The 21,642-nt window shown below is 42.2% G+C and overlaps 1 protein-coding gene across 4 annotated transcripts in view; it reads right to left on the bottom strand.

The window, feature by feature from the left end:
- Nucleotides 1-4,576: 4,576 nt before the first annotated feature.
- Nucleotides 4,577-21,642, bottom strand: part of rps6ka1 (ribosomal protein S6 kinase a, polypeptide 1) — a gene marked incomplete at its 5' end in the record, with an annotated part of 57,006 nt that continues 39,940 nt past the window's right edge. For 2 of the 4 annotated variants that reach the window (XM_084380815.1, XM_084380813.1), the window contains 20 exons: nucleotides 4,577-6,450; nucleotides 7,198-7,335; nucleotides 7,438-7,555; nucleotides 7,639-7,715; nucleotides 7,810-7,971; nucleotides 8,085-8,243; nucleotides 8,336-8,425; nucleotides 8,957-9,082; nucleotides 9,539-9,669; nucleotides 9,790-9,892; nucleotides 9,995-10,059; nucleotides 10,145-10,233; nucleotides 10,369-10,439; nucleotides 10,814-10,956; nucleotides 11,402-11,439; nucleotides 12,146-12,252; nucleotides 12,517-12,596; nucleotides 12,742-12,822; nucleotides 13,792-13,873; nucleotides 14,763-14,879. In XM_084380815.1, coding sequence (XP_084236941.1) covers nucleotides 6,328-6,450; nucleotides 7,198-7,335; nucleotides 7,438-7,555; nucleotides 7,639-7,715; nucleotides 7,810-7,971; nucleotides 8,085-8,243; nucleotides 8,336-8,425; nucleotides 8,957-9,082; nucleotides 9,539-9,669; nucleotides 9,790-9,892; nucleotides 9,995-10,059; nucleotides 10,145-10,233; nucleotides 10,369-10,439; nucleotides 10,814-10,956; nucleotides 11,402-11,439; nucleotides 12,146-12,252; nucleotides 12,517-12,596; nucleotides 12,742-12,822; nucleotides 13,792-13,873; nucleotides 14,763-14,879 — 2,100 coding nt within the window. In that variant the 3' untranslated portion in view covers nucleotides 4,577-6,327. Of the gene's footprint in view, nucleotides 6,451-7,197; nucleotides 7,336-7,437; nucleotides 7,556-7,638; nucleotides 7,716-7,809; nucleotides 7,972-8,084; nucleotides 8,244-8,335; nucleotides 8,426-8,956; nucleotides 9,083-9,538; nucleotides 9,670-9,789; nucleotides 9,893-9,994; nucleotides 10,060-10,144; nucleotides 10,234-10,368; nucleotides 10,440-10,813; nucleotides 10,957-11,401; nucleotides 11,440-12,145; nucleotides 12,253-12,516; nucleotides 12,597-12,741; nucleotides 12,823-13,791; nucleotides 13,874-14,762; nucleotides 14,880-16,487; nucleotides 16,950-17,905; nucleotides 17,954-21,642 lie in introns of those variants that run through there. The other 2 variants (XM_084380814.1, XM_084380812.1) reach the window with 2 other exon arrangements.

The following is a 21,642-nucleotide window of genomic DNA, read 5'->3' as shown; positions in this document are numbered from 1 at the left end:
AAACATCTTGAGCAGCAGGACTTGGCCTGCCTGCAAACACGGCCATGCCTAACCAAATACCCGTTTTGTTATGACAAAGTCAAAACACACATACTGGGACACATTGTCCCACATTTACAAGCACACAGATGACACCCCGCCCCCCCCACACACAAGTCAAGTTGTTCTCTCATCATTTAGTGTGCAGAATTAATTTCAGTGTTTAAATGCCGACTGTAATCCTTCCAAAATACAATTATCTCTGACTCTGTTCCACCCATCCATTCCCATTTATTTCCCTCTTCTCTCTCGATATAGCTAAAATTGTGATGAAAGCCTGCTCTCAATCTCTCATACCCCAGCCTCTGCTCCAGATTACTTTAATCTGTGCGGTATGTGTGTGTATTTGGTGTGTGTGCACATGATGAAGTCAGAGCGTCTGTGCCTTTACCTTGTTCATACGGCTTTGGGTTAAAAATGACTGATTGTATTTTGGATAAGCAGTTTGATTAAGCATCAGAGTTGTGCAGTGTGTGCATCTAGAGATCTGCATGCTAGCAGGCCACAGCTACCGCTTACATATGTCAGTCTGTGCTAAAAAAATAATAAAGAAAAATAAAGAATGGATTTCTTCTATTATACAGTTACCAACATTATTATTTTACTGAGGGTGATTAGGCTGATTTTGCGGACTTTATTAACACTACTTTAATCTCGAATGAAGCATAATAAAGCAGAAATGTCTAGAGAGCGTACGTCCAAGGCACCGGGATCCGTCTCTTTATCCAGATCTGCACCAAGAGTTAATTGGGTCTATTCTGGGCCAAGAGCCATCCTCCAACCAGCTAAATAACAAATGATGTGTCAGATACTGCCGCGGTACTTTAGTCACATGCTTCTCATTATTACTGTAGAAGCAACAAGAACACATTATTCTGGGCCGAGAGTCATCCTCCATCCGAGTTTCATGTAAATCCATTCAGTAGTTTTTGTGTTATTCTGCTGACCAACCAACCAAGCACCAAACTGACAAACGTAACCTCCTTGGTGGAGGTAACTCAGTTTTGAAAAACAGATAGGGAGAAAATACAAAGGGAAAACAATACAGAAACAAATAAATAAATAAATAAATTGAATAATGCATAATTAAATATTAAAATGGCAAATGGAAACCTAGATAGAACAGTAAATAAATATGAAAAACTGATGTCTACATGTGTTTTTTAATATGTCTTTAATATTATTTTTGGTGTATTTAATTACGTTAATCTATTCACTTTAATTCTCCATACTTTTTTGTTTATTTCTTTCCCATCATATGTCTAACACTAAAGGGTAACTGAACAATAGTCCTCCATGGAGCTGAATTACAAAAGATGTGTCTGATACTGCCCAGGTTTTTAGACACATCTTTCTCATTAGCATATATAGGGAAAATAGAAACCATGAGAGCAGCTATGCTTTTACATTTTTAGTTTTCTTCTATATATTCAAGTATTAAGTTGCTGTTGAGCAATGTTGGGTAACCTTCATCGCTGCTGCATCTATTATCATATACATTGCATGTCCCATGTCATATATCACAGGCATGCATCTAGCTAGATGACAGGTACACTGGCATAATTTCCCACATATGAATTGTGCAGCTTGTGTTGTATGTAGAAAAGCTAGCATTGTGTTTGTGCTTGTGTGCAAAGTCAGGGTGAGTTATGGGTGACCATTTGGTTGCCATAAAAATGATAAATTGCCCTTGGAGATGTGCTGTGGAGACAGCGGGAGAGGGACTAAGTGTCAGTCTTAGGTTTTTGTGCTTGCATGTGCAATTTAACAGAAGCACAGGCGATGCTATAAGCAGCAAATCACAACTGTAACTCACACTGAAAAACAAAAATACATACAAAGAGACCTCTTTTAAATAGAGCAGCCCTTCTTTAAAATATTCAGCCCTGGACAGTATCCCTTTTACAGCTTGCATCAGACACCATACACCCACGCTCACACACACTCCCACCCTTACAAAAATGCAAGGAAAAAAGAAAATTCAGCCTCCATTTGAGCAGAGCTGCTTTAGCTGACAGCTGCAGTAAACTGAGGAGAGAGGACCTGAATAAAAACTGCATCTCTTTCTTCTCCCCCCGGACAGGAGGCAGATGATGGTGATGATGCTGGTTTTCCACTGCTCTGTAATCAATATCAGTTGTCTCGTTGTGCTGCTACAGGCTGAGTTAGTCAGTCCGTGTGTGTGCGTGCGTGCGTGCGTGCGTGTGTGTTTGTGTTTGTGTGTGTGTGTGTGTGTGTGTGTGTGTGTGTGTGTGTGTGTGCGTGTGTGTGTGTGTGCCTGTGTGAAAGAGCAGGAAGTCATTCATTGCAGTGTGAATTACTGGTAAGGTGACGTCAAAGAACCCAGCGTATGAATGTGTATCAGTGTATAAATAATTTAACACTGCATTTCTCTCACATGATTGGGGAACAGTTCATCTTTCCATGATAAATCATGTCATTAGGGTGAAGATGAGTGAGAGAAACCAGCAACAGAAGCAGTAGGTACTGTGTGGATGTTATGTAAGTAAGTGCTGCTGTGCATACAGAGGCAGCAAGGCAACAGCAGGTAAAAGTACTATGTGTCGATACTGGAAATAAGTGTTGGAGAAAAGAGAGAGAGCATAGAGGAGGAGGAGATGGGATATGAGAGTGAAAATGCTACAGGCAAGAAGAGACAGATGGAGAGGCGCCGAAACAGAAACTCATTTACATGCAGAGACTGTAAGCTGTCTCCAATGTGCATGTATGAATATACATCAATTTACATTTAACATGGCACAAATTGTGCAACAGTTACGTGAAGCTGTCATTTGAAGATAAAAAATACTCTCCATCAGTAGCTTCTACTCTAGCAGGAAGAGCAAGAAGAGTCAGTGTATCAGTCGTGGTCAGTGGCGAGTGCTTTCACAGTAAAGCATTATACTAGCTAGGCGGGCCATGATTCATTCGACTTTCACATAAAAACAATCTTGCACTTTATCTCCCTCCTGTGACCAACTGCGGAAACACACCAAGCCGTGGGCCCACAAGAAGTCAGGAGCTCAGGGTCAGATAAACAGAAACATGATCCAACTTTTTCTCTCTTGATACCAATTTCAACTGCCTCAACTGAGTGCAGTACAAATCTGATACCAATGCTCTCTTTTTCCCCCAATCTATTTATCTGTATACTTCAGTGATTAGAACTACTTTTTCATGTAATGTAAGATAGTCGCAGCTTTTATTAATGCGTTCACAACTGATACTGATCTCATGGCCGACACAGTAAGGTCAGTATCAGATATAGAGCCAATCTATCCGATTGTGAATTTCTACCTAAATAATCATTATTTCCTTCTTCTCTGATAAAATAAGACTTGGTTTACAAGATAAAGTTGAACCATAGAGTATGGGACAACCTGAAAATATTTTACACGTGCCACCCATAAAGGTTAATCCGTTCATCATGAAGAAAACTAATCAGCCCGCACTATAAAATCGGATAATGGAGGAGCTTTTTAAAGGATCAACCCTGAAGATGTCTGAAGAGAGATCTCCCCACATTTTTAGTCACACTTGGCACGGCTTTCTCTGGATGGCGATGTCGGTCTGTAGGCCTACAATTATGGTCGAGACTGAAATATCTCAACTGTTGGATGGATTGCCACAAACTTTCATCCCCTTATTTTTCATTTAAGTCATTTATGTGCTTACAAAACACCTGCAAAATGGTGCTTTTGATTGCTAATTAGCAAATGTTTTCATGCTACAGAGATGCTGAATTTATACCCACTAAAAAGCAACATGCTAGCATTCTCACTGTGAACATCTAGCTCAAAGCACTGCTGTGCTAGCATGGCTATAGACTTGTTCACAGAGAGACTTGAAAGGGGGAGTTGCTTATGTTATGAGTAGTGTATGAGCCAGTGTTTTGGAGATTGACTCATAGTGCAGGAGTGAAAATCTGGTATCAAGTTTGGAGCGAACAACTACATTAATTTTGAGGTGGACACCAAAAGTAGAGCTAACAGACTGCCCAACTGACAACTAGGAACACTACATTGCATTGACAGCTTTCCCCACTGACTTCAAACTGTGGCTAGCTAGCAAATGCTAAACGCTACCAAACATAGACAAAAGACTTAAGTGCTGCAAAAATTAAGACTGGTGACGATTTTAAATGCGTTTCATCGCACTGAGTGGTAGAAGTGAAGAAATGTCTAACATATTCTGTGTTTGAACTACTTACTGGAGGTCAGCCACCGACGACAGACTGCCAGATCCCCACACAAGCACTGAACCTGCACCTGTGCAACTGCCAGGGGGTGGTGGATCAAACCATTATGAAGCAACTTGTGGGGGGGTTGCAATTGTTTGAAACTTAAAAAAAACATGTTATAAAGTTTCTTTAATCCAAACAAGAACTTTTGTGTATTATTAAAATGTGTCCCCCTGGTTTCCCACTTATGTACTAGTGAAGACTTATACTCTGCTGGGTGTGTACATTGTGAGTCCCCTTACTTAATGGAAATGCAATGAAGAGCCCCTTTAAACCTTAACAAAAAACAGAAGACAGTTTGTCGTAGCAACTGAATTTTTAATATTTGTAAGATATAAAAATCTTCTTCTTTATCATACAATAACATCTTACCATAAATTCAGTCAAAGGAGGGAGAGTTTTGCCACCAAACAAGAATTATAATAGAACTTTGATCCCTTTGAGGTAAGACAGCTGGTTCATTGATTATTCTGCCGCAAAGGTCTCCCCTTCTCACGTGAAGACTTGTCGTGTTATCCATGTAAGACATTCTGCCTCACCTGTAGGCCTGCAGGCACCGAGGTGAAACAAGGACCTACCCCACGAAGCTACTTACAATGAGACACACTTACTCGTCTTTAGGATGTCTCGAATTGAGAGTCAATAAAATGAATCAGTCATATAATGATCAGGATTAATGGAAATTCAGATATCATGAACCTGTGATTTAATAGCTTTGAAGGGGGAGTGATGCCGTTTTGGAGTGACTCAAATAAAGACACAGCCAGCCTTTACTCCCTTTTACACTGCAAAAGAGAAGGGGAGACCTGTATGGCGTTTAGTCCATAGACTGATGTGCTCAGCGTATCTTTCACTATTTTTAATCACCACTTCCTTTGGACATGAAGAAAAAAACGAAACGATCAACAACAAAAGCAGCCAACACAGGAAACAGCATTAAATATGCATTATCCAAGAAACACAGTGAGAAAAAAAAAAAGAAAGAAACAAGAAAACAAAGCAAATATAGAATTTTTAACATGCCACATTGTTCCTTGGGCAAGTTTTCTTTCACAGAAAGCCACCTATTTTACTAGTTTTGTAGTAATAAAAAATAATAGACATCTCAAAATGGTTGCCAGCAGGTTGACCAAGCAGAGAAAAGGGAGAGGAGAGAAACGAAGAAGCCACATGACATCATCACATCACCGGACCATGCACATGACCCTGCAGCATCCCGCAAGACAGTACACGCACACACACATACTGCAAGTCATGCAACTGACACACGCACAGCCACTCATACGCACACGCACACTCTCTGTTAAACAAAATACAAGCATAGATTGACATTAACCAAAACATCAGCATTTGACATTTCCTAGAATCCACATATTCTGGCTGTACCAAAGCCAAAGAGGCATTTATGGCAGAAATGTTTAATATTCATATTAATAATGCTCTTTCAAAAACATTTAACAGCAGTTGGACAGTACTGTGTTTTTGTGCCGTCGGCACAGGTTGATTTGGCGGCACACCCGGTAATATAAAGCTCATCAACTTTACAAAAAGAACAGGAAGACGGACAACAAAAACAAGCAGACAGACAGGCGTGCAGCAAGCTGGATGACAACCGATTACAGCAATGATGAGGGGAGAAAACTGTCATTGTCACGATCAAAAAACATGGCCGCATCGACTCTGTGGCAGGTCATGCACAATCACCCTCACACTCACACACACACACTCAGCCACACAGCACTAATACATCTGCCAAAAACCTGCAACCTTTTGTTTTTTTTTTGCCCTCATCGCCCCCATCAGTCTTTACGATCTTTTGCCAGTCCAGAAGGAGATTGGCTAACAGCATCTGACGAGCCCGAACAAGGAGGATGACAGTGAGAGCGGGACAACTGATGTCACAAGATGGGGGCAGGACCACAGTCCGTGTTCCTTGGCTGGTAGGGGCGGATGGACACCGAGTCCCCGAGCAAGCTGACTGGGTGGTTGGAGCCAGGAGGTGCGGTTTTCAGTCTGTCTCCAGTGAGCTGATTGGTTGTTTTGAGTCTCTACAGGGAGGTGGAGGGAAGTTTCTTGACGCGCCTCTGGGCTAGGAAGGAGCTCTCGATGGGCTTGAGCTCTGGAGTTGGTTGGGAGTTCTTCAGGGCGGAGTAGGTGGCCGCCATCGCACCCTGTACATGAACAACAGCTTAGTGAGTGCAGCCCAAATAACCATATATCTAAAATGTAGGTTTAACAAAGAAAGCTGATAACCACAAACTTATACTAAAGTATTTGTTCATTTTTCTTGTATTTTTGTCAATGTTCGTAACATTTTAAAAAAGGTCCAGTGTTAAGGATTTAGTGGCATCTAGCAGTGATGCAGCCCTCGTCTCACCCTCTCTAGAGGGCCCATAGAGACATGGTGGTGCAAAATGGTGGACTCCTTGGAAGAGGATCTTCTCATTCTGTTGATATAAAAGGCTCTTTCTAAGGTAATGAAAACAACGATGCTTAGTTTTAGGTAATTATACACTAATTGAAACATAATTACGAATGTCATATTCATATCTGCCAATAGATTCCCTTAAAGGATAACTACCGTTTTTTACAACCTGGACCTTTTTTCTAGCAAAATATATGGTCATTTACTCACCCAGATAACTTTGGTGTCATTCGGCGTCGTTCGGTCGAAATTAGATCCAGTGTAGCGCCGATATATCCATATAATGCGAGTAACGGGGTGAGTAAATGACCATATATTTTGCTAGAAAAAAGGTCCAGGTTGTAAAAAACGGTAGTTATCCTTTAAATTCGACACACTGGACCTTTAAAGAATTTGTTGGCATATTGCTATGTAATGCCGACCCACTTGTAAAAGCATGCTTCACTGTAATATATAAACTATATAAATTATATTTTAAGACAGGTTGTGTTACCTTGACCAGTTTGGGATCATGATGTGGGAGCTGGCTGTTGGGCAGTTTTTCTCTCTGAACAATCCAGGTATGTTTGAGGACCTGCCTAGCAGTCAGTCTCTGATGAGGGTCCACGTGAAGCATCTTGGACACAAGGTCCTAAAGAGAGCACACATTAAATATGAAACTGATATTGTGACAGAAGAAGTTATCTCTGAGGACCACGATTAAAGGAACTGTCAGTCAGATTTGTAGCTCTACCTTGGCAGCGTCTGACACAGTGTCCCAGTTGCCTGAAGTCAGACTGAAGCTGCCGTTGCCTATCCTGTTCAGGATCTCATTCGGGGTGTCCTCAGGTCCATTGGCAAAAGGAGTAAAACTGGTGGAAGAAACAGATAACAGAGTGAGTATGAGGAGCAGTGAGGGAGAAAAATCTGCTCAAGAAAAAGTGTTGGTATTCACCCTGCCAGCATGGTGTACAGTAAGACTCCCAGACTCCAGATGTCGCATCCTTCATCATAGCCCTGACGCTTCAACACCTACAGTGAAGTCCAGGGAAACACACATTTTAGTTTAAATCTCAATGCATGTCATGCCTCAGTTTCATCTGGGTCTGAAAGTGGCTCTTCTTACCTCAGGAGCTACAAAGTTAGCAGTGTAGCACGGGGTCATCAGCAGGCCGTTGTTGGCACGCAGTTGCTTAGCGAAGCCAAAGTCACAGATCCTGATAGAATCTGGATTCCCTGACTCGTCAACATAGAGGATGTTGCTGGGCTTCAGGTCTCTGTGCACCACCTGGAGGATGAACGAAAGTAGGATGGAGTTTAATTTAACAGTAAAATTCTCAGATTTAAAAAAAGAGGAAGGAGAATTTCGAGGAGATTTTCAGTATTTCTAGTCGTCCTCACCCCCTGTGAGTGCAGGTACTCGACAGTCTTGGTGATGGTGTGAAGCACAGCGCTGGCCTCTCTCTCCGAAAAGAACTTCTGTTTGAGGATCCGATCCAGCAGCTCTCCCCCGCGCATCAGCTCCGTCACCAGGAACACCTGCTTACTGTTGTCGTACACCTGAGACAGAAGCACATACACATTATTACACCACCAAATGTGGCCCGCTTCATGCCCAAGGCAAATAATAGCGTAGGCGTTTTTACACTCACATCCTTCAGCGTTATGATGTTGGGGTGCTGTCCATATCTAAGCAGAATCTCGATCTCCTCAGAGGGGTCTGTGCTGGTCTTGTCAATCATCTGTCAAACACAAAAACAAGTGACATGAAGCTCAAGTCAAGATGAACAGTATTTTTTCTGTCCGTTGGCTGTTTTTCACTAATAACACAATTTTTGCATCTTTCCATTAAGTGGCAGGTCACCCAAAAATCCAAAATACATATTTTTTCTCTTACCTGTAGGGCTACTTATCAATCTAGATTGTTTGATATCGGCTTTGCTCTAACGCTAGCTGGGTTACCTAGCTTCCTTCTGCGCAGTGATACGGTTGGCAGGTTTAGTTAGGTAGAAAGAAAATAGTTCCTACATCAAACAGCTCACAACAAGGTCTGTGGATTATCTTGAGAAACCAGGTCATGATTTCTAGAGCGAGACGTTGGCGACTTGAGCAGCCGTGTGCCAAATTAGGGTGAACTGTCCCTTTAAGTGATACATACACATTATTAAGCTTATATTGCAAAGGCAGAGGCTGGACTGTGGCTGAACCATTTAAGTGCAAGTCAAAGTACTCTTTGTCAATGTGTGTGTGTGTGTGTGTGTGTGTGTTCGTACCTTGACAGCGTATTCTGTGTTGGTGGTTTTGTGGACACATCGTTTACAGACGGAGAAGGAGCCCATGCCGATGTCTTCCTTCAGCACGTAGCCGTCGCTGAACAGCACGTTCTTCCCGTGTAATTGCTGCAGAGGGAGAGTTGAGGATTGAAGAGCGCCGGTGAGGTGAAGGTGCAGAGCAGTGAGCTGACAAGGTAGAGGTATGTCGATGGTTCTCAGGAATCTATTTCTAGCAGCGTTCTTTTTCACGTTCTCCTATAGTAAAACTGTCACCCTCTCAATCCTGCACGCAGAGTTAATTACAGCTCCTGGCAGGTATGAAACTGGATCTGAAGACATGTACCTTTGTTAAGCCTTCTCTTCTCCCTGTCTGCCTTACACACACCTTCTCTCTTTCATGTCACCACCACTGACAACTGACTGTGAGGATAATTAAACAGTTATAGTTATAGATCAGTCATCCTTCATAATTAAAAGCTTTAGCTCAGTGAAGGAAATTCCTAGATTTTTAGACCTCTTTATTTCAAATAACTTCCAGGAAACAGAGTTCAAGACAAAGTAAAGAGGTTTCTCAAGTCGGACCTGGACCACAGGGTGCGGCTGGGGCTTGACCGGCTCCTCTAAACCTTCCTCCTCCAACAGAGTCGACGCAATGAAGCTGAAGCCTCTGAAGAGCTGGTGAGCGCCGGCACTGGGCGGCACGCCAGGGGAGTCTGGAAGATGATAAGGAAAGTATTGAAAAATAATGATAATAAATAATACATCAGAGAGGAAACAGACGTGGAGTCTACCAATGTAAGAGCACCAGGTGAACATTTGGATTGATCGCTGACCTTTAGGGGTGCGGGAGGTGAACTCAGAGTCAAAGTAGAAGGTGTCGTCCGGACGCGCCACCGCTGGTCTGAATGGAGGCTTTACTTCTCTTCTGAAGAGTTTCTGAGGGAAAAAAAGATTCAATAGTTGAAGGTTTTCCACCCATAAAGCCTGAAAATTGTTACTGAGCATACAATAAAATATCCTTGACTGTGAAACACTCACATTCCAGTCTATGGTGGAGAAGAAACCATGCCGTTTGATCTCCTCTGCACCATCAGCACAAGATCCTGTAATATACAACAACAGTTAGCAGCAGTTTGAAGTGTGTATGTTTCCATTTGTGAACGTCATGTTCATGAATATGATATTAACCCAGTCTGTTGGCAGGGTTCCTCTTGAACAAAGCCCTGAGCAAAGACTGGGCCTCGACGCTCAGGAACTGAGGCATTCCCAGGCGTGCCCTGCAGGGAGAGACAGACGGCACGCAGCTCAAATTATTTCTCCAGATATCAAGAGAGGCGTTTTTGCAGCAACAACACTTTGTGACAACTGGTCGTCTGCGCTGGGTTTTGCTCTTCTGCCTAAAGAATACTCACTTCAGAATCAGGTTCATGGTTTCTTTGCGGTCCTTCCCTTGAAACGGCAGCGCTCCCGTCAACATCTCAAACTGGGAGACAGAAAATACAACTTTGATCTGTACAGTATGTACGTGTAAGTGCAGCAGAACAATCATGTTAAAGAGCTTTGTCTAGGAGTCTTGCTTGAAAATGCTGTACTGTAAAAAGTACCCAAAAGTCATACTTGTAAAGGTAAAGATATCTATTAAAATATTACTTTGATAAAAGTGACAGTCGCCCATATGGATAGTACTTGATTGAAAGCTTTAAAGTACCTGCTATTAAATGTACTTAAGTATTATTGTAAGTATTTATAGTGGAGTGGAAGTATATCGTAGCAGAAAATGGAAATACCCAAGTAGAGTACAGGCACCTCATAATTGTACTTGAATACAGTACTTGAGAAACATCAACCACTGCTTACCATTAGTACTCCAAATGACCACCAGTCGGCGCTGTGGGTGTGTCCCTGCCTGTTCACAACCTCTGGTGCCATGTACTCCACAGTACCACAGAAGGAATATGCTTTCTTCTCATGATCAATAGCTTCTTTACACAAACCAAAATCTGGAAGAACACACCACAGGACACAGTTAACAATACATCATCAATTAAACCAAGTTAATAAAACATAATGAAGACTATTGTAATTTGCAGCTGAATTATCGTCACTATAAATCTTGTGTTTTCAGCAGTCGGCATTTGTCTTCATCAGCGTGACTCGTTCCGTTTCCTCTCTAAGATCTGCTAATGTCACCTTTGGTTCAGTGGGGGCATAAAGGGTAAATAAATGGCAGTGATTATGGCTGACGAGAGAGATAAACAGAAACGATAAAGTATAATAATTAACACGTAGGCTCATATCTGGAGTCTGTGAGATAAGGCTGTTTCCCCACTGTGAGTAATAAAGGTCAACAAGGTAGAGAGGAGGAGTGTGTGTGTGTGTGTGTGTGTGTGTGTGTGTGGCAGCGTGGGTGTGTACTGGCTGTGAGGGAAGAAGCAGGAGACTCACCGGTGAGTTTAATATGTCCCTCCTCATCCAGGAGAATGCTGGAAAAAAAGCATTGTCAGACGTTTAAATAACGGACATCACACGCTGCATATTCAGCTGTCAAAACGTAACAATAACCTTCACAGCTTAAAGGTTTCCTAATGACAGAATAGGTAAAGGCTTGTTCTGAGAAGTGGGGTTGTAGCTTGTGTTTGCATACAAGCTAAGAGAATGGGGAAGTGCAGGGGTTGAGGAATGCATATCAATAACTGGTGCCAGTAATGTACCATAAAAATAAATTAAAATGGAGAAGAACAAGACCGCAAGCAGATGTAAATATGCAGGGTTTAAAGATTTTAAAAAGGCGTTGCAAACGTTTATTGAGGTAGGTTTGCGCTCATAATGTTTGTCGGGCCTGAGGGAAACACACAACACATTTTGTTGAGGACAGATCGTCATAAAATGTTTAAAGTGCAAATTGAAACTTCCACTGGGTGTCATTAAAGTGAAGTACAATAACTTCTAATATGGCTTATTGCTTTACATCCAAGCACTGAATAAAAAAACCCAAGTTTTTAGCTACTGCATCACTTATTAGGTTATTCTAAATAAAAAGTCGACAAGAACATATATGCCTGAGTACAGCAGTGGATTTATTCTCCTGAGATTTGGCTTTACAGATATATAAATTGTCTACTTCATAAAATATGCATTTGTTTATGTGTCTTCTGTGACTGTGCGTTCAGCGTGACCATCCGCTCTTACTTTTCAGGCTTCAGATCCCTGTAAATGATGCCAAGGCTATGGAGGTGGTCCAGTCCTAATGCCAGCTCTGCTAGATAAAACTTCACATCCTCCTCTGTGAACATCACCTGGGAGACACACACAGAGAGGAGGGTGAGTGAAACAGGCTGTTCAGACCTGGTATCAACATTGTTTTTTAACAAATGCAGTAAACGGTAACTGATAAAGGTTACTTCTTTGACAGCCAAGGAGAAAATTGGCAGACTCCCTTAAAAAAACGCTCAATTTTGAGACTTGTTAATTCAGCAAACATTGTACGTGAAGACATTTCTTTCTATGTGTAAAAAACGTATCCGTTTGTTCAAGCGATGTAGGTGTATATTTGCGCTCACCTCTTTGGAGAGTCTAGTGAAGAGATCTCCTCCTCTGAGAAAGTCAAGGATCAAGTACAACTTCCCTTCAGTCTGGAATGCTGCAAATAAACACAGGTTTCAATCAAGTCTGATTCAACAGTACGTCAGGAAAAATAGCCGAGAAAAATATCTGGAATTTAAAGCAATAAGACAATATTAAATCAGTACAACCAGGTTTGGAAATAAAGGTTCAGGCTGACTCACCATAGTGCAGTTTGACAACAAATGGATGGTTGACGTCTGCCAGGATGTCTCGCTCCATCTTGGTTCTCACACGGTCTCTCACTGAAGGAGGAACAAGAAGACAGAGTTTAGTGTGCATCTATAAAACCTGAACACGTATAGTATCAGTTAAAACCCTAACTGACCCTAACCCTAACCCTAATGCTGGATGTGAAAATGAAAATTAGCCGCAGAGCCCTCTGTTTTTCCACTTTACTCAATCTGGTCCAGCAATGTCATGGATGAATTAGGTTGAAAAAAACATGTACTTTTGGCTGCACAATACATGATTCATAATTGTAGAGGCTGTTGACTCGCACTCTGAGGAAAGTCGCAGTAACTCAAGTTTTCTGGAGCTGTCAGACAAAGTTTTGGATGAAAAATGCAACAAAATAAACGAACTAAGCGCTGCAAAAACAAACTATGGTAGATCCTCTGGTGTGCTCGCAGCAGGTTGATGAGTTGTCTTTGCTGTTCCCCAGCAGGTAAATAAATCATTTTGCAGAGCACGCTCTGTTCCTGTATTGTAATCCTACACTGCAGAATGATAAATGCTCGTGCTCAACAAAAGAAGAATTGAACCATGTAAATGAAATCTGTACACCTGCACACTTGGAACGAACCACAACATATACAGAGGAATGTGTGAACAAATCTGCTGCACCTGATGTTTATCAGGACAATGTGTGCAAAGGTTAAAAACAAAAACCACTGCAAGATGTGGTGGTCTCATCATGCTCGCATACTTCCACTTTACAGTTTTCTGTGAGTTACAGGAAAGCATACACCCTCTTGCATGAAGCTGAGGGCACAGCCACTTGAAAAGAGACAACGAAATCACCACAACAGAGGAAGCTTTTTGAAAGGATCCTACATGAACTTGGGGCTCACAGCGGTGCAGCTTTACAAAGGAAATACATTCAGGGTTGCAACAAATTATCATTTTAATGCTCCCTCCTACCAGAGGATCAGATGTCAGATCAGCTGCAGAGCAACTCTCCTGCACCTGACACACATCACAAGGTGCCTTACCTTTGAGTGTGGCCTTCCTGAGGACCTTCATGGCGTAGAGCTGGTTGTCATCGGGAGGGGTCACCTTTCGCACCAAGAACACCTGCAGGGAGCAGAACAAAAGCACCACAAAAACATCTTAGATCAGATCAGGGATCGTGAGCCTGTTTACGCCTGGGATTAACATGGGCCTTGGGTGGTCCGATCACAAGTGGAAAGCTCTAAGTGCGTCAGTTCACACCTGGCAATGTAATGCGGTCTCAAGTGACTACCTGTGATTGGATCTTATTTCTCTGCTCCCCGCTTTGTATGCAAGTGAAGGCATACATCACTTTTGATACAAAGAAAAAAATATACTTAATGTATAACATGTGTCGAATTTACTAGAAGGCCCAAATAATTAAGAACTTGTCTTAGACAGTGTTTCACAAAGTTTGCAAAGTTTCTTTTAAAACAGCAACTCTTAAAATTTAAGATTTTTTAAAGGGAGTCTGGGGACTATGGAAGAAGTCCATACTCATTCCTGTTTACAGTATTTGACGTCGACAAAATGTTGTGTGTTGATGTCTAAGATGCCTTTTTAGACACAGAGTAGCGGACAAGCCAGTCCAGCAATGCTGAGACATACTGACACATTTTACAAGGGGAGAAACAACTTAACATAGTGCATTAAATGCTGTATTTTCAAGAAGGCACTTATAATTTAAAATTATTAAATTTGTCATGGAAAAGTTTATTAAGTTTCTCCTCACGTGAAACCTCTTAAAGTTGTGTAATTTTTTAAGGGAGTCTGGTGATATTGCGGGTGAAATCAGCTGAAACCGTGCAGCCTCAATGCACTGGGGTGTATTCACACTTTTACTGTAATCAGATCACTCAAGATACATTAATGCCAAGTGTAAACGGACCTCAGAGTCTAAGAGTGCAAATAAGGGTGTAAAAGAAAGAACAATGTCAGACAAAGGGAGCAGCAGAAAGAGTATATGTGTTACCTTGCCAAAGGATCCCTGTCCCAAAACTTTGAGCAGTTCAAACTGAGAGGCATCAGCCTTCTCTGAGCCCTCCTTGACAACATGGGTAATGTTGATCTCCTTGATGTCTCCATCTTCCTAAAGAGTGAAAAACAGAGGGGGAAAGTATAATAAACCAGTCAGTAATCATAGAACAAATGTGAGAAATACCTTTTGTGTGAAGGACAGAAAATGTCAGAGCGAAGGGTGCAGTTGTTTAATAGGTGTGTCTCCCTACTGTAAATAGCACTGTATCAAAATAAAACACTTCAGAAAGAGGAAGCGCAGTATAAAGTGAGACGTGCGTGCATGAGAATGAGTGATTGCACCCAGTTGCGCTTGTAAACGTTTTCTAAGTAGTTTCTAGAAATGATGAAAACACAACAAGCAAGTGACAGCAAATTGTTGGTTGCTGCCTCCAGTGTTTTTTTATGTTGTTGGACAGAAGTTGTGTAACCACAAGCGACTTTCAAGACAACTTCTCGGGTTCTTTACAGGGTGGAGCCCTGGCACCACCACATGAACACTTCTGTTCTCAGAGTTGACCTGGCGACAGCCTCACCCACAACTCATCCAACACCCTACAGAAAGGCAACAACAACATCAAGTTTCTTTTTGGAGACCGGTTTTTCAGTTCCCTGTGGCTCATAATCCCCTGAGTTTCACGCCCCAGGCCTTCAGTGAGGCGCAGTACTGTAGTTACCTGCAGGGAGCACTTTATATTGTGTTGCTGGTGCAGGAACATGTTTTTCACTTCTACTCAGGAGGTTCACAGCTACTTATGGGACTAGAAAGTAGGACATCTTGCCTGTTCCAAAGTTTGTACTTTGAGTTTGTCCTCTGCAGATACAACGCACAACATTGTCATTTTTCATTTTCATGCACGCCCAGTAACAGGCTTTCAATCCGTGTGGCAGCCTATAAGACACATTCATTAACTGCTGATATCATATGATTAAAAACAGTGTTGAATTGACTGAATTAGTCAATTAATTAAAAGTAAATTAGAAACATTCACAGAACTTAGCAATTAATATATCACATATTTGACAGCATTTCTTCTTATTTCCTCATATTTTCTGAATTTAATTAGTGCAGAATGATCACGCCAATTAGTCAATAGGCCGTAAATTAATCAACAGCAGTTTTGATAATTGATCATCAATCGATTAGGTCATTTAACAAGCAAAAGCGCCAAACTTTCTACAGTTCCAGCTTTTCTGGTGTGCACACTTGCTGATTTGCTGACAAAACAAAAAAATTTGATTTCCGGGAACTTGTGATGGGCATTTTTCACTATTTTCTGACAACTCAAAGATAAAACTGTTGATTGATTCCCTGAAAAGAATAAACGTCAGATTAGTCGATTCAGAAAAACAATGATTAGTTGCACCCCTTGACTATATAACATATCCATTACTCCCAATCAGTAGTGAGAAGAATGCTCAGCGTTCAACAATATGCCGTCAACAGCCGTCACCACAGGCCAATACAGCGTGGGATTTTACTTGACAACAGGAAACCAGAGTTGATTGAACGTGCAGGCTTTCAGCTGCACCTTGTTTCTAAACAACAACCGATAGCGGCGAGCACCAAACCTCATATGCACTTATAAAACCCACTTCTCTGCTTGCATTACTGTGCATAACGCACTACTAACAGCTCTCTGGAGACTACTCAAGGTTTGTCAAGTAGGTATCACTTTACCGTCCAGTGGTTCCTTGGAGCAGGTAAAGAGTCAGTGTCTGTTGCAGCCGCTGGTTTGCAGCTGTTAAAGTGAACTGGGCTGCCGGCCAAGGCTTTGTTCTTTTTGCGCAGGTAGATGCTCAGCAAGCGGCTCAAGTTGAACCTCTTCTTGTCCTTCTCCATCTCAGCATCGCCCGAACTTCTGCTTTATCGTCATACCCGCGTCCATAACAAGCCAAACATCGCTCTGCCTCACATAAATCATCTTAAAGCCTCACCTCGTCTCACCGCGAGTACTCTTTAGACTCATTCGTGCACTCATGTCAGGATTGTTTCTGTGGGCAGCGAGTAAATATGGAAAAACCTCTCAGCCTCTGCCCTCCTATCTATTCTTTCTGCAGAGGCCTTCTGCAGGGGCCTTCTGCTCTGACTTTTATTAACTATTCATCCTCGTTTTCTCCTCCATTGTTGCTCCTGTGCTCTCTGTGTAGGTCTGATTAGCCCCGTGTGTCCTCAGTGACTGACTGACTGCAGCTGAAGTGAACTGGAACCGAAGAGGGCAGGAAGGAAGAGCCTGCACTTATTCTCACAGTCCTGCACCCAAAAAGTCCCACAAACACACGCGCACATACACACATCTGCAGCCGAGAGAGAAAGAGAGAGAGAGAGTGAAAGAGAGAGTGAAAGAGTGAGAAAGAGTGAGAGAGAGAGGGGCAGACTGAAGTTTAAATGATCCAAAACGAGGAAGTGAGGTGGCAATAGTGATAAAGAAAAAGAGTGCTTTCCTGCCGCCCTGGTAAAAAATAAAAATAAAAATCATACAACATGTCTTGACATGTTTCTTTTACATCAACATCTTGTCTCCAAAAGGGGTTTGACTCCAAAACCCATTTCCTTTCACCCACAATTCAACAGTGCAGAGAGAGGATGAGGTGTCCCCCTGTCCGTGTCGCCGACTCGCTGCCTCGAGGATGATGACAGAGATTTTCCTGTCTGTGGCCAGGCACGTCCTCCTCTTCCCTCTCATAATAGTCTATTCCTGCTCATCCTGTCTCCTCAAAGAGCTCTCCTCACCTCTCACTCTTTTCCTTCCCTCCATCTCTCACTTTTAGTGCTCTTTATGCGGCAAATTCCTCTTTGCTGAGAGAGAATGGGCCATTACACGCCCGTAAATACAGTGCATGAGTCAACTTCTCTCTCGACCAAACAGTGGCATAATCAAAGCTGTAAGCAGACCTACTTTCCACACCGCATTGCAGATCACACTCAATGGGGGGAAGAAAGGTTGATTTGAGCAATTTTTGCGATTGGAGTGTGTTAGCCTGAAGTGGATTAAATGCATAAGCAACTGTAAGCTGGAGTGTGTTTGCTTAGGGAGGCAGGAGCTGCAGACCGGCATGAGAAAAAGCAGCTGCACAGTGGAAGTAGTCGGAGCTTACCTGGACTCTAATATCGGCAAATTCCCTCTCTATCCAGGTGATATGAGACTGGTTCTGAGGGGTGATTGTGTTGGGATGAAGAGGTTAAAGTAAGTTACAGAAGACACATCTGGCATTGTACTGCAGTCAACCTCAATATGAAGGTTTCCTCGCCTTTTACAGAAATACTGGACACAATTGCACAAGCATCCTTAGAGATAAATAAAAATGCCTGTGTTTTAATTGCATGCACATTTCTTCCATCCAATTTCATCACAAATTCAATCTAAACAGTCACATTTAAAAGGCCACCTGCCAAATTATTCTCAAAACAAATAGGGGGCGGCATATCACCAAAGACGTCATCATTTCAAAATTGCTACTTCTTCACATGTTGTTGATACTTCTTGTTAATTTTTTAATGATTTCAACCAACATTTCTTACACGTTGCCCCTTTAATTGAGTCAATGCAAATAAATTATGTATAAAACTTCAACTTAACTCCGCTATGTAATGAAATAACTACACAAGGTTTATGTGCAAGTCTGTGTTAATCTAAATCAGACTAAGCTGTTAATTTATTCACACTCACTCAACAAGATATGAAAACTAGGTGGAAAATCTACATGCAAAAAACTTAAAGGGCCACTCTCCTCCAGTGATGTCACTCAGTGGCCAAGTTGCACTGTGGGTAACGTAGGTGCTAGGTTTTGAAAATAAAAAGGTGATATCTCTGGGTCTGCTGTATTGATTCTGATTATTTGTAGAGAGTCCAACTGTGTTATATGAGTGCAATGATAGACCAGTGGACTGCTTTTCAAAAACGGGTGCCTACATTACCCATAATGCAACTTAGCCACTGAGTGACATCACTGGAGACAATTTATCAGTTACGTGCAGCTTCTTCTGGAGCCACAGAAGACCTTATCGAACTTTTCCCCCCCTCATACGCAGTAGAACTCCCGAAGCCCCGCAGACTCACTTCAAATAACATATCAATAATTTTGTGGACTTGCCCTTTAAAGTCAACACTTTGGGCATTTTTTTGAGAATACAACTCACAAACACTCACAGAGTTGGATTAAAAAAAGGGGCAACACAGCGATGGTTGCCACACTAGTGACAGGAAACCTCTCTTTCCTCCTACTGCTCACTTCCTCTATTCTTGAACCGATCTCACTTCCTTACTGTTAATAATTTAAACGTGTGTGTATACTAGCAGCGGGGAGCTGAACTGCTGCTCTGACTAAGTTTAAATTTCACCAAACCTATCTGACTGACGGCACATGAAGTTGCCGGATACATGTAGAATCTAAAAGTATCCAGAGATGAGCGAGTGCGTTCGACGGTTTTTAAACGCTGTGAAAGTTTTAATGCAGTGCACCATGATAAGAGTTTAATCACCTCAAGGCATCAAGATGGTTTGACTGAAAAGGTTTCGATTATATTGTTTTGCTATGACTGTTCACCACAATGAAGCATAGGCTGTATTCTAGGCTAGTAGATAATGATCGCGCTGCAACATAAAGCGTGTACGTGGACTAACACTTCCTTGGTCGACTCCACTCGTAGCATGAGAGGACAGAAGTGTTACTTTCAGTGAACCGGTAAAACTAACCATCGTAGGATGTGTTTTGGGCTTTGAGGAGATGGAAGTTAAAACACGTCCTCCTGCGTTTCCTCGCACTTCACAGCTCGGAAGATGGCAGCTCAGCATCACAAACGGAAACCCCCTTCCTCTCCTCCCAAAATATCACACAGCTGCCTGAAGCTTTCCCCAGTCCCCAACACATCCATCACCCAGGCACCACCCACACCCACAGAGACGCTCACTTCACATCGCCTGCAGCTCAATGACAAACACGCATACAGTAACAAAATGCAGCCACTTGCCTCTTTTGTGCGCATTTTGGTGCGAAATATGAGCCTCCACATGTCTGTGTCCAGATATTTCCATGTCACTGCTGTCAGTGAGTCTGTGCGACACTCTTACAAATACACAGCCACTGTGTCAGAGTTGGCTAACTTTTTTTTCTCTCAGTGCAATACCACAATGACATAGATATAATCAGCTCTCACACAGACTCACCAAAATGGGAAGTGAAGTGAACTTTTAAAAGTGAATATGACCAGCAGGGAGACTTGCTGCTCATAGAAATTGTTCATTGAGAACAATTTTCTCATAGATAATCTTCTCACAGTTTGAAGCTAGAAAGGTGGCAGGGTCCGCCAAATATAAACAAAGTAAAACAGTATGAAATTGTGTCCTTTAAGGTCAGTTTGTTTATTCAGTCACTACAATGAAAAGAGTGTTTATTTAGTTTGTTTAGGCATAAAAAAAAAATGTCTTCCCCAAAACTACACAGTGCACCTTCAAGTGACAGAGGAAGTGTTGCAGAGGAAAAAAGAAGTCTGCTGAACATCTTTATACACTTTGATGTGAAGTTTAACAAAACATTCACATGCATAATTAGGCACTCTGTGTGATTACGCAAGCCTCTGCTGGCAACCACAGGAGCTCCCAGAGAAAGAGAGGAAAGAGCCTGAAACTGTCAGTCTCGTCTGGAAAAACCTTTTATGACATGTGTCACCATCGAATCAAAGCTAAAAGAAGCTCACCAAATGCATTGATTAGAAGTCTGTACTTGCACCTTCAGTAACCTTTGCCAGCTGCAAAGTACACGTACCTACTGTCAGAGGCCGACGTGGTGTAATGCTCTGTGACAAACACAAGGGGCCAGTGCAGGTCTACAGCCAGGCCACTGGACGGGCCTCCACAGGAGAGAGATGCTCTGAGGTGGGAGCTTTAGCCAAGTAAGGGCATGCTCACAATGTTAGCAGAGATCTCATTGTAGGTTCCGACATCAATTAAAGCGAGCGACAAAAAGTGGGACAGAGAGTGAAGTGGGAGGCACTGGAGCTCAAAAACTATCCAATCACAGCAGGAGAAGGTCACACAGGTTTAAGTGTCTTCAAGCAGTACACTGGAGACCCATAAAAAAAGAGACTTTATGTGGTAACAGAGAGAGACAGACAGAGAGTCCTGTCAAAATGGCATGAACTGTACAGGAGAAGAACACAAGACGATTAGAGTATGTGTCTTCGTCGCTCTAGCCTCTCCTCTTTCCTGGAAAACGGAGCAGCGGCACCTGCACGTTTTCAAAAGCCTGACAGCTCTGACAGTCGGAACAGAGAGCAGGAGAAAAAAAAGCAGAGAGACGGAGAGAAAGTCCAGAGTGCGGGACCGCATAAATGAATAGTGTACATGGAGGGAGACAGAGCAGTCTAAACATCCATCCAACCGACCGTGGTCCAGTCTCATTACTGTGAAAACAAATATCCTACAACAGAAGACTGTCTGCCTGAGCAAACACACACACACACACACACACACACACACACACACACACACACACACACACACACACACACACACACACACACACACACACACACGGGGGTAACAACTCTGCAGCACTACTCTATGACTATGAGATTTTGTGATTACATAATTAACTGACATGAAGAAGAGACTCAGTATGTCGAAATTATTCCACTATGAGAATATACATAATTCTTCTTATAAAAACACGCTTTATAAAGGTATTTTTACAAGTTGTGACTATTAACCTTGTTAATAATTCATCAATTGCACAGATCCTTGAGGAATGCACCCAACTAATTTACATCATTAACTAATCTGCCAACCCTATTCCTGATTATTTGCCTAGTCTTAATATACAAAATGTCAAAAATA

This window comes from Pagrus pagrus (assembly GCF_965226575.1).
Source record: "Pagrus pagrus genome assembly, chromosome: 18".
NCBI classification, from domain to species: domain Eukaryota; kingdom Metazoa; phylum Chordata; class Actinopteri; order Spariformes; family Sparidae; genus Pagrus; species Pagrus pagrus.
This window is presented reverse-complemented; position numbering and strand designations above follow the sequence as displayed.